This window comes from Takifugu rubripes, chromosome 19 (genome assembly GCF_901000725.2).
Source record: "Takifugu rubripes chromosome 19, fTakRub1.2, whole genome shotgun sequence".
Taxonomy (NCBI): domain Eukaryota; kingdom Metazoa; phylum Chordata; class Actinopteri; order Tetraodontiformes; family Tetraodontidae; genus Takifugu; species Takifugu rubripes.
Window position 1 is genome coordinate 16,033,126 of NC_042303.1, and position 12,648 is coordinate 16,045,773.

The 12,648-nt window shown below is 46.8% G+C and overlaps 1 protein-coding gene across 9 annotated transcripts in view; it reads right to left on the bottom strand.

Annotated features, from left to right (window-relative positions):
- ppfia4 (PTPRF interacting protein alpha 4) overlaps positions 1-12,648 on the bottom strand; it is a 31,459-nt gene that overhangs the window by 6,503 nt on the left and 12,308 nt on the right. For 6 of the 9 annotated variants that reach the window (XM_029827100.1, XM_029827105.1, XM_029827104.1 and 3 more), the window contains exons 3-15: positions 6,262-6,363; positions 5,894-6,058; positions 5,532-5,606; positions 4,936-5,007; positions 3,794-4,015; positions 3,336-3,470; positions 2,647-2,781; positions 2,474-2,557; positions 1,516-1,647; positions 1,349-1,411; positions 1,121-1,212; positions 894-1,023; positions 239-435 (exon numbers count right to left, since the gene is read on the bottom strand). In XM_029827100.1, coding sequence (XP_029682960.1) covers positions 239-435; positions 894-1,023; positions 1,121-1,212; positions 1,349-1,411; positions 1,516-1,647; positions 2,474-2,557; positions 2,647-2,781; positions 3,336-3,470; positions 3,794-4,015; positions 4,936-5,007; positions 5,532-5,606; positions 5,894-6,058; positions 6,262-6,363 — 1,604 coding nt within the window. Of the gene's footprint in view, positions 1-238; positions 436-893; positions 1,024-1,120; positions 1,213-1,348; positions 1,412-1,515; positions 1,648-2,473; positions 2,558-2,646; positions 2,782-3,335; positions 3,471-3,793; positions 4,016-4,935; positions 5,008-5,531; positions 5,607-5,893; positions 6,059-6,261; positions 6,364-10,470; positions 11,150-12,648 lie in introns of those variants that run through there. The other 3 variants (XM_029827107.1, XM_029827103.1, XM_029827106.1) reach the window with 2 other exon arrangements.

The window sequence follows — 12,648 nt, forward strand, 5'->3', positions numbered from 1 at the left end:
AAAAATACTTCCCTAAGGCATTCAGGAATCATTTTGGAAAATATAAACAGTGGAAATTATTTATACTGTACTTAAATTGTTTTTTGTCTTTATTGCGCAGATGTTATTTGTTTTACTTCTGGGCTTCTGGCTCCTCTGCTCAACAAACAACAGCACTGTTGTCTAATATTTCATCATTCTTCTTCTTTCTTGTTTTTGTGCAAACTCCATTTTGCCTGCAGGGAACATGGAGCTGCACCTTATCTCCTCGTTGATGGCGTCAAGCTGCTCCTGCAGCATCAGAGCCAGGGTTTGAGCGTCCGATTGACCGCTGGGTGAGAGGAGGGTGGAGCTCACGTCGTCCTCCATGTCTGACTCGGCCTCGATGTCACTGCCGAGGAGGTGGCTCACGCTCCCGCGCAGGGACGGGTAGTCCTGCTCAAACACGGCGCACACCTGGGCGTGACAGACACAGGCGCGCTTTAACATCACACAGGCTTTAACGGCTTCATCTACTCGACCTACGAGTTCACCACAACATGGGTTAGTTCATTTCTGATGACAGATTAATGTTCTTGAGGCCCGTGAGGCTCATTTATCGTGGTTACTCTCGGACATTTAGAAGGCAAACATGGCAGCCGTGTGGGCAGTCATGAGACGACATGGCTGAACAAGAAACTTACATTAAACAGCATGTCCATGGCGGCAGGTGAGAAAGAGACAGAGAGGTTAGTAAAGAATGGAAAGTTAGGTATGAGACCATCAGCCAACAGCAAAACAGATGTGACCTTAACCAAGCACATGTAGTGAGCTGTATGTGATCGCGACAACATTTGACCTCCGCTTTTTTTATCTGTATGAGTGCGCCTGTGGGAGTCTGAGAGGCTGTTTCCTGTCGGAAGAGTCTGAGGCACCTTGTTCGGGTCGTCTCGTAGCGCCGACAGTCTGCCTTTCTGCGCCCGCCTGATCACCGTGGTGCTATAGTGACCGTCTTGACCCTCCACCATAGAGAAGCGAAGGTCGCTGGAGCTACCCAGGTGAGACCTGAGGTCACACACGCAGAACAGTGCCTCATCAATAATCATCATGCTGCTTCATACGTGCCTGTGGACACCAGTCAGAGATATGAGGAAGGGTGTACCGGGGGTGGGTTCCGTCTCCAAACACTCCACTGCGGCGCTTCAAATGGTCAATCTCATTTCTCAACTTATCAATTTCTCCGATCAGACGTTCCTGGAGGACAAATGGGAACAAAGGTTGATGTGTTTCAATAATACTCAGCTTCCCACTTCTCACTGAGCCTTAGATCCACAATAAGGTGTCCTGAGAAACAGCTGATGCGGGTGTATTTGACTGACGTCTCACTGACCCGGGTGTGGTGGAATTCTTCCAGCTGTTTCTGACAGTTCTCCAGGTCTTGGATAAGGCAGTTCTAGAGATGAAAACCAGGAAGACGTGTCAAAAGGTGATGCAGTGATGCAAAACAGGCAGCAGCAACATGAGCTGCTGCTGGATAAATGCGTGCGCCGGTTTCACCTTGTCCTCCAGAGCAGCCATGCGCTCCTTCAGATGGAGCTGCAGCCTCTCGTTGGATTCGGTGAGCAGACGATCGACGGTGTCCGACAAGCGCTTGTTGTGCTCTTCGTTCATCTTCTCTCTCTGACGAGCCTGACGAGCAAAGAGGGGGAAGCTTTGGTCACATACTTATGATGCTAACAGGACGTCAGCTGCGGGTTTAGACCATTTCTAGTGTCTTCTGTACGAATGATTGTCCTATGTGCTCTGTCCTATAGTTGCCGTTTAGCTAATAGTTGGCTTTTAGATAATGCGGCGTCATTTAATTGGGGTTCTATAAGATCCGGTGATGAAGAGGTTTTTGGCATTTAAAGTTTTCTTTGGGGTCATGTGTCATTTCTTCAGATCTAATATAGAACATGGACAGATAACATATCCCAAGCCCATTTAATATCAACCCATGCACTTAATCTTAATCATTCCACCATCATTATCATGCTGATGAAAAAGGATTAACTCTCTTTTTACACAGTAAGATGCATTGACATGCATTTAACAGCAAGGGAAATTAACATATGAAATACAAATCTGCACTAAGTGTTCCTCTGACTAAATATAGTCCCTAGATTGCAGACAGATAGAGAGAATTTACCCTTGTGTGAATTATTCAGAGTCTAAAGATAGCAGCCAATCAGTTGTTCGGGGGGAGCAGGGGATTGTGGTGCAGCGTGATCTGTGAATCTGGTTCAAATTCATGCAACAATGCACCAGGAAAATCAAGAGCTCTTCTCGTCAGTGTGTGTGTTTATTGTATCTGTCCTGTATGTTTGTGTATGTACCGGTAAGTGTGTGTACGAGGGAGCACCGAGCCAAGAGTGAAGGTGTTCAGCTGAGGTAAACATCGCTGCACGCGTACACACACGTCAAGAGGCTCTAGAGAGCAGGGACTGTGCACATGCACAAACACACAGGCACCCACCCTTCCCAGCTCCTGGTTCTTCTCCTCCAGTTGAGACTCCAGCTGTCTGAGCCGCTCTTCCACGTTGCCATGGCGCTCCTCAGCCTGCAGGAGGCGACACGTACTTATAAGTGCTCACAACTTTGTTACATTTAATTTGTGATTAAATTTGTGTGTTGATGTGTGTGTGTTGCCTTGGATAGTGCAGCCACCCTCTGTGCCAACTCAGCTTCCACCTCTGGCAGCGTCTCAGCCTTCCTCATGGTCTGTGCCAACCTCTGCTCTGCCATCTCCAGCATCTCCTGCAGCTGACGCACCTTCTCCTCGCTCTGACTCACACACACGCACACAAACACACACACACACACACACACGCACACACACATGGGCGCGAGCACAGGCATAGACACAAAGTACTTCTGAATATCCCCATTAATTATTCAAATTTTTACTAATGTGCTTGACCAGGGATGTTGGGGCAAGAAACATAAAATGACTAGAGTCACCTTGCATGAAGACAGATGTGGCAGTTTTTTTCTCCCTTAACAACACATTTGAATGAAAACGTACCCCAAGCTCAGCAGAATAATCACCGGGAACGGTTATAAACAGTGATTAGCTCATTAAGTCTTTATTTACTGACTATTAACTAGACTTCATTAACCAATTTGTGGTGGAGTAGGTCATTGTGCCATTGGATTAGGTTTCTTTTTTGCACAACAATCCTAATGACTGGAATTAGCTCAGTTTAATGGAGATAAACATTCAAGCTATTGTTCATTTTGTGTTGTCCCTGATGTCCAAATGACAATTTAAGCTGAAATCTTATCATTTATGAATGCTGGGACCTTCTCCGCCCTGTGTGATCAGTGTGGGATGTTACCTGCCGGTGCAGCGAGTCCTTGGTGGCCAGTTCGTTCTCCAGTTTGTCGTTGAGGTCATGAATGTGCGTGGTCTCCCGCTGAGCAGCCAGGTAGCGTTTCTCTAGTGTTGTTATCCTCTCCTCCAGATCCTCCCTCTGAGAGAGAGACAGAAATAACATCAGTCAGAGGCACAAATTCTATCCTCTATGTAGGTCCGACAGTTTCCAAGAGCTCTTTAAAGGTCCAGTTTTGAAGGAGAACAGCTTTTCGCATGTAAAGGGGGGGCCTATGGTGAATGATGAGGGAAAATGGCTCCCTGTTTCCCAACTTCAGAGGTTTGCTGCTGTCATATGTTCAGAAATCAGCATTAATGAACTTGTGTTCATCTGGATTTTCATGCTCAGCTGTTGTGTTAATGCTGAGGCAGGATGTGGGTAACATCATGGGTGCGGAGGTCACGGGACTCTGTCCCCCTCACCTCTCTCTGTTCCCTCTGCTGTTTGATTGACAGCTCCTCACTGCGGCTCAGCTCCCGGCGTGCGTTGGTGAGTTCGGCTTCTAGCTCGGCGATACGGACGCCCAGCGTGGCCGAGGCCTCGCGGCTCTGGCTTAGTTCCTTATTGGTGCGATCCAGGATCTCCTGAAGCTCAGACACCCTGCCACTGTCGTCGTGGGCATCTATGGAGCCGTTGGGCAATCTCTGCCAATTAAACACATAATTACTAACGTATGCACGTGGGTTTTTTTTCCATACGTACTTATTGAGACACCCAGAAATCAGCATGCTGTGTTGCGGAGCTAATAAAGCTGGATGACCCAGATAAAAACTTTGAGCGTTATGCACAAGAGCGCCGCCATGTTGATGTTTTTGTGTTCAGCTCAAAGTGCATTTAATTCCAGCACCTTAATTAAACGAACCTTCTGGGAAACACAAAGACAGGCAACACAGTGGGCAACCAAAGTTAGCAGGACCCCCCCCCCCCCCCCCCACACACACACACACCCTCACTTCCTCATCCTCTGAATATGCCAGCTCATGAATATCTCACAAAAACATAAACATGCCATGAACTTCGGGAGGGAAACCGGGCCTAAATGCTTCACGGGTTCCAGCGTACCGACTCCTTGAACTCACCAGGAGGTTCTGTGTGCAGAGACGGTGCAGCGGGGTTATTAAGGTACACCTGGTTTGGTTTCCTGCTGTAAACGTGATCGATTTAACGCGTTAAACTAAAGCGGCGCTGCTGTCAGTCCTTCAGTCGGAGGCTGACGCTTCCGTTTAATCACGAGGGGGTTTGTTACTCCTCGTGGAGAGGCGCTGATGCGGTTACGTAACGTGCGTTTGTTTCAGGTCAGCCTCCATCACGGAGGGCTCGAAGAGAGAGATTGTATGTATGATGCAGCATTAAACAGTTTCTGAGCATTCACGGACCCATTTGATGCGTCAAAAACGTTCCAGCCAAACCTGTGCAACAGATACACATTTATAGTCGCATCTTTGGGTCTGTTATCTGGCCAAATGAATGACTGTTAGGCGATGAGAATGATGGCGTTTGTGCCGTCAAAAACACCGACACACACGGGCCATGCAGACAGAATCAGCCACACATCCAGACAGACCTTCCATGTAGGTTTGGATCCATCCAGTCGCTCCAGCGAGTCTCCGTCTTTCCTTTGTCTCACCATGTTCAGCTGAAATGTAGATAAGGGAAGATACCAGAAAGGAACAATGGCCACGTTCGCACAGTTGTCATTTTCTTTTCATTGCTTCAATGAAGCACGAACAAAAAACAGACTCCCGAATGACAAGTCTGGCTCTCAGACAGCCATCGTGGCTCAGACACATTTATATAACTGAAAATAATTAAGTAACATGATCAGAGGAGAGGAGAGGGACTCTGCTGCTCCCATTAAACTGATCATAACCCTACAATACACATTAGCTGTCATTAAGCTTTAAATTTAGTTCTATTTTGGGGGAATTCTTTTGATTGAATTACAATGACCGTGTGTGTGTGTGTGTGTGTGTGCAGTAACAGAGAGGCAGAAACATCTGGTTGGTTGGTCCACAGCTGTTTAAGCCTCCAGTCTGATCAGATAACATGCTTCGAGTGTTCCGCTGGGTGAACAATATTGTCCTCTCTAATCTCTCTTTCTCTCCTACGTGCGCTCTCTCTCCTTTTCTCTCTCTCTCTGTCACACACACACACACACACCTCCTGTGTAGTAGAGGCGAGTTGCTCCTCCAGGGTGGCCACCCTCTCCAGAGCCACACGAAGTCTTTCACGGACCTGTCATAGAGGAACACACACACACACGCACACACACGCACGCACACACGCACATGCACGCACACACACACACACACACACACACACATGTTAAAACTGTGTCTAGTTTTCCGCTGCTGCTTCGTCATGTTAAATGAAAGCGAACCGAGTGATGAAACAATTCACAAACCTGAATTTATCTGCCACAACGGGCGACTCGGACCAACGAGTGTCGTGTGCGACAGGCTGCACTGATGCAAGCGTGTGCACTCGTGTGCGTCTGTGCATGCGTGCACGTGCGTATTCACCTTTTCATCCAGAGCTTTGTGATGTTCGAACAATGACTTCAGCGCTTTGAGGACCTCCACCTCGCTGGAGACCCCAGATGGTGGGGGCGCCTGTCGTTTCACCACCGTCATCCTCAAACTGCGCTCGTGACGGGACACCAGGCACTCCAGATGCTCCAACAGCAGCTGGGACACACACAAACACACACACAGACACACACACACAGGCACACGCACACACATATAGCAATAATCATCTATGAATACATCCTTCACTAAATAAGATTTCAAGCATTAAAGAAATAGTTGTTTCATTAGAGGCACCCCCACCACACTCCCGGGCACGCACACACACACACACACACACACACACACACACACACACACACCCTGGTGTTGTTCCTCTCAGCTTTCAGCTCAGATATTTCCTCCTCCTTCTCCAGCAGCTGCTCCCGACATATGTTCAGCTCCTTGGTCAGAGTGGCAAACTCCTGAACGCAAACACACACACACACAGCACACAAGTTAATGCTGAACCACTGGGGCAACACAACATGTTGTGCCGCGCACACCCAAAAACACCAGTCAGTGTCTCGCCGGGACAGCGGAGCAAACATCCCTGATCAATGAAGAGAGACGGACATAAACAGCACGTACAGGTGACGTATTTGTTCCTGCGTACGCACAAATCAACCGACAGAAGAGGGAGTCTTTATTTCACTGAGAACTGATTATTGATCGCTTCAATTGAAAACGTATCTGTGGGACAAGCGAGCCGCTTGATTTACTGCAGCTCCTTCTTTACGCTCCTCGGTGTCGACAGCTCCTAAGCACTTGGCCCCGAGCTTTTAAAAGCACTCGCGGCGCTTTACGGTCGTTTGCAGTCGTTTGCAGCGGTGCGGTCGCCGGTGGCCTGAAGACCACAGTGGTTTTCTGATGAAGCCAGAACATCCGGCCATCATTCAGGGCTTCATCCCTCCGTGGGGGTTCGGCTGAAGGGTTTTAAGGTAAAGCAAACAGCTGAACGTGAAACAACATGTTGCAAATGCTGATGTCAGTGTTCCCTGGAGAGCTGAAACAGTGGAGGCAGAGTTTATTATGATGTACATTAGGAAATTGTAAAGTAAATAGCTGTATTACTGATGATGGATGGGGGGGGGGGGCATAGATGATTGATAAGGTTCCCTCAGATAAAAACCGAGTGAAATATGGGTCAACTTCATCATGAATTCAGGCCTCAGACATTCAGCCTCACACCTGAGAGACCAACACAAACCGCCTCCGACTGATCTTGATTTCTATTAACAATGCATGTCGCGCTGCAAGCAAAAGAGCAGAGCGAGGAGGGAGAGGAATGGAGAGAGGGAAGGAGGCAGGGAGGAAAAGGTGGAAAATGGGTCAGCCTGTTCATTTTTGCTCTCCTTTATTCCACAGAGGCGCACCGACAGACAGAAGCTCAGCCCAAAATCCGCCAACAGATGTTAGAGCTCACTGCCTCTTTCAATCGTGGCAAAAAATAAGGCTCAACAGGCCACCGCTCAGGCTCTCTACTTCAGACCCTCATCCCTTCATCCCGCCGTCTTATAGCAGTTCCTTGCTGCTCCCCGGAAAAAATGCTTTAACACTCCAGATGAGGATGCAACACATGCAAGAACATGCACTCCCGAGTAGCTAAGAATAGATAAAGGTATGATGCTGGGAGCATTATATAACGGAGGAGATCCATGAATAAAAATATAACACATCACTGTCTAGACAAGAAAACTTTTCAGTTTTATTTCCCATAATGCTCTGAGGCAGCTCCTGCTGCTCGCGCGTATGCTCTGTCTGTGCCCGGCCTCCTGGAACAATGCAAAAGCAAAAAAAAAAGGTCTGTTCAGCCATACAGAGCGGGCACAGCCTTGACATGTGCCAGGGAGGGTATCAGACGGAGGGGAGAGAAGGTTCTGAGGGTCCGCCTGCAACCGCAGACTGAGTTACCAAAGTGTGCTGAGCCCAGACAAAAAAAGGATTTCTCCCCTTCGTTTCCTTAAGCAGTTTGGGATTAAAGGATGGGGAGGGAAAATGGGAGATGTTGAATGTGCAAGAGTGAGAGATTGGAGAGCAAAAAGAACACTGTCGTGCACATGAGATTAGAGTATATGTCAGATTAATAGAGTGTGTTTATCCTGCCGTGCTTCTGTGGTGCGTTCAGGGGTCTCAACTGCCGAAGATGAACTTAAAAACCAACAAAACACCCTGAAACTAGACACGGCTTCCTTATATATGTAGCCCCCCTTTCCGAGTCACTCAGCAGGTTATGTTTGGTGTTCGTGTGTTGCTGCCGACTGTTTTATTTCTGTCCTTATTCGCTCTGTGCCGACATCCTGGCTACATATTTTAATATGTGAATATATCACAACCGCTCTCCAGGTTTGCTGCTAAAATAAATTGTGTGATCATAATGTCGTCAAGGAGACTCTCTCAGGTACGGGTCCAGAACAGGACTGCAGAAGCTCACACGGAATAAAACAAAGAGTTTTTGGAGATTAAAAGGTTGAGGTTTATGTCCTGAAACAAAGCTCCAACACTCACCTAAAGCTAATTTCATCTCAAAAAGCTGCTTTTCAAATTCCCAGTGTGGCGGAATTCACCAGGACTGGAGAGGCATTCCTTTCCACAAGAAGAGAATGTTGTCTCCACCTTCTGAATAGACTCTACTCACCCGATAACCTGATGTTTCCCATGTCTCAATCACAAACTATGCTTTCTTTGTGTGAAATATGTGATCACATGACTTCATTTGTAGGTCTAAAACAAGTTACACCCTCAGACCCTCAGATGATCTAAGGAAAAAAACTCAGATTAGCCCAATAAAAATTTACTCACCATCAATTAATTCATTATCCCGTAAAGACAAACGCACAACCCTAAATCTCTCTGTAAAATACAGAATGAAGGGAAGAACAAATTTGATTCAACAACAAGGTCAAGCGGCTTAATTATTTTACATCACATTGTTGGCAGCGCAGGGTGTGATATGCAAAACCGTTTATGCTAATCTGTGGATGCACGCAGCCCAGCTGCACATCAGCAGACAGTCAGACCGAGTGTTGCATCCTGGAGAACGGGAACACTGAGCTGGTGCCAGCAAACGTTTAAGTGTTTAAAAAAAGTCTGGAGGCCTTAAAAAAGCGGCTAGATGTTTGAGTGGTCACACGGAGGCTGAGGGAACCAGAGGAGGACTCAGATGCTGCGTAACCCAGGAGGAGGCGGCAAACATCTGAGAGAGGAGCTGTGACACACACCGGCACAACACTTCCCTGGGTGTCTGCCTCACTAAGTAATCTGTCGCCATGACACCCCCACCTCCACACTGCAGCCTTTGCCATGGCAACAACTCATTAGAAAAACTGAAATGTAGGAGCAGCGCACAAACTTTGCATACGCGTTCCATGGCGGATGCGCATCTATCCCCCTTTTACGCAACGGCACATCAGTTGATTGCAGCTCTCCACACCCACACACACACACACACACACACACACATGCACACACCCCAGAAAAAAACTTTTCCTCCAGAAAAAGTAAACAGGCGCGAACGTCTCATCACAGACGTACAAATATAGACTCCGGCGTAATCGTCGTGAGTCATGAGCTGATCAGACTAAATGAAGCACATTAGGAGCGACGCCAGGACTGAGTGAAGCTCTGCCAGCTTCAAACTCATTCTGAACCCAGCAGCCAGGGGAGCTCTGATTGTTCTGACAACTCCTGAAGGGATTTCAGCGGAATCTGGGGAAACACGTCTAAAAGGAATACTAAATATCTTCTCCACATAAAGACACTTAAAGGGGGGTTCTGTTATGGAAATTGGAACCTGCTGAAGGCTTTAACTGTTCAATATCAATACATCAACCTCTCAGGCTGCAGTGACTTTTTATTTCCTTCAAAAGTTTGTGACTTTAATCTTTAAAACTCACTTTACCAACTGCGCTTCCCAAAGTAACTCAAACACTGACATACCAATTTATCTTCCAACTGTCAGAGCAACAGCTCCACCCGTAATGCTGTCATTGTGCCCTCATGCGAGGGTCCGCTGACGGAACAGGGGCCGTTCATTTCTCCGCCATTTTCTTCATTTAAAGAACACAGAGAGAAACACGCAGCGGATAAGACGGAAGCGGGGAGGCACTTCCTCTGCAGATGAAAGGACAAACACAAAGAGTTTTTTGTCGTGCATCAGTAGCGTCGGCCTCTGATGGAGAAATAAACATAAGGCCAACCAAGCATGAAGAACAGCCACAGAAATAGACGGGGGGGGGGGACCTCCCTTGTATGATGGACTTATATGTTACTTCCTGCTCCAAAATACGCTGCCTTCCTAAGTGTCTCCTTCAAACAAATAATGCGTTCTGCATCTCTGCAAAGCATAAACAAATCTTTAGATTGTGATTTAGTCATGCAGGTGAGAGCGATGGTAGGTGAGACGGAAATGAGGCCACATCTCATTTGTGGGAAGTCGACAGCTCTGAAATCAATATAGGCCACCGAGAGAGAGAGAGAGCGAGAGAGAGAGAGACTATGTGAGTGAGCTGCATGTCACAAAGTGCCCCTACCTGATACATGTAGGTGTTAAAGTGGGTCCCATTCTGAAGGTGGATCTTCACTGTTTGGTTCATGATGAAGGCTGAACATAGCAAATCTCTCAAACAATCCCCCCATAGAAAGAGCAAGAGACAGGAGGGGGATGAAGAGGGCTATTCCTATGAGCGGCGGCGGCGGCAGGACTGGATGAGATTTCTGTGCCACTCGTTCTGTCCTCTGCGGCTGGGACGGGAGAGGGCAGGGACAGGGGAGGAGAGGGAAAAAAGAGGGAGCGAGCCGGCTTTTGGGAGGTAAACACTGGCGATTATGATCAGACTAAGATACGCAGATGAAAGGATGGAGGGAGGAGGAGAATCAGCTGATGCAGGAGGGCAAAGGCAATGTTCAGACACCCGACTGCTCAGGCCACCTGCTCTTTATCGCTCGCACACACAGGAACACACGCACACGCATGCTGAGGCGTGTAAAAGTTAAGGCTCGCTGAGATTTTTTTTTAACCCACATTTAGAACTAATGCCAAGAATTAGCATGAAATTAAACGCTCTATTTCCTCCCGATAAAAACTTGCTGCTCACCCACTTTCCTCCAGCCTGTCACTTTGCCTGCTGATTCTTGCTATTTTTAAACGGCGGCCTGTCTCTTCCCTCCCATCTCAGATGGGTCTTGCAGCACACACTTAACAGTAAAAAGATCAATATGTCTCATTTCATCATCACATTGGCAATGCTGCTTTCATTATAATTTGGTTTTATGGTTCGAAAGCTTAAATATACTACAGCAGCACTTACTTGGACTCCTAAACACAGCCTGCGATGGCTGGAGTGTGTTTTAATTTTAGCTGCCCATTTCCTGACACTGTTATCTGCTGATATTAAAGCAGTATTGACTCGAGAAATACACAATCAAGCACATATATGTGTTAGGAGGCAAATGGGGCCAAAAAGTAACAGTTAATTACAACTTTATGAAGTTTGACACAGCAGTCATTACACTAAAAACATTTACTTGCTTAGACCCATAAACAAGCCCACAGTTTTTCCATTAAATTATTGCTGGTTAATGGTGCGACAGAGACCCCTGTTGGTGGATTGAGGTACTAACTCAAATATATATACAGTGTCTTTGTAAATACACTGCCCACAAAGTTTTTGATTATTTGGCCTAAACAGAAAGGATCTTCTCCAATAAAAATTAACTGTTTATGTTTAGGTCCCCACAAAAGACAGGGAGGAACAGAATTGGCTGAGAATTCAGTTACTGGTAGTAAATCTTGATATCTGATATGACTGAGGAGCAGATGTGGAAAACCTGAGCTTTGTTGTTCATGGAGACAAAACCAAGCAGATGCAGGCAGCATATTTTCACTCTTCTTTTGCCTAATTTTCCCAAGCGTTACTAATCTCTGCCTAACCTTCTCTTGACAGAGAGCAGCCATTTTACATCGCATAACACAAGGGGCACCTCCACCAAATGCAAATCCACAAACGCAGGGAGCACAAATTCTGTTCACACTCCAGAGCTGCATGCTCGGCTCTGCTGTCTGTACCGGTAGTTTTCTGGCTCAACTCCAGGACGGGGGGGGGGGAGCATGTTTGATGATGTCGTCATGGAGCTGAGCTGAGGCTGAGGTCACTGGTGTCTGATGCTTTCTCTGCTGTCCCCATTTACAGAAGAGTCAACATATCATTTTAGAATTTCATTACAATGAAATGTGGCTAATCTAATCCAAAACAATCCTTCCTTGTCAGATTTTAAAATACAATCAGGGAGGTCCTAAAAGCACGGGTTTGTTTTTTTATTTTTACCTCAACTCCAGCTCGATATTGGCTGATTTTTCATTTTGAGACATGCTGCATTGGTTTCTTCTCTCAAACTCTCCTCAGAGCCGCGGCGTCAGTGTGTTTTCTGCTTGCGTCACTGCTCTTTAACAACAGGTTCTGATTTAACATTCAAATCTACTAATGAGACCGGGCAACCAGGAAGCATGACCAAATTATTTCATCTGCGTAGCGAAGGACAGGGTGTATCGTTAGCATGATCGAATTTTTAAAATGAAGCAACCAGGACATCTTTGGAAAATATGTCTGGCAGACTCTATTAATATATGCACCCCTATTATACACGCAGACACACACACACTGAAAAGTACACATGTGAACACACACCCTCTCCAGAGACCCCACAAACAC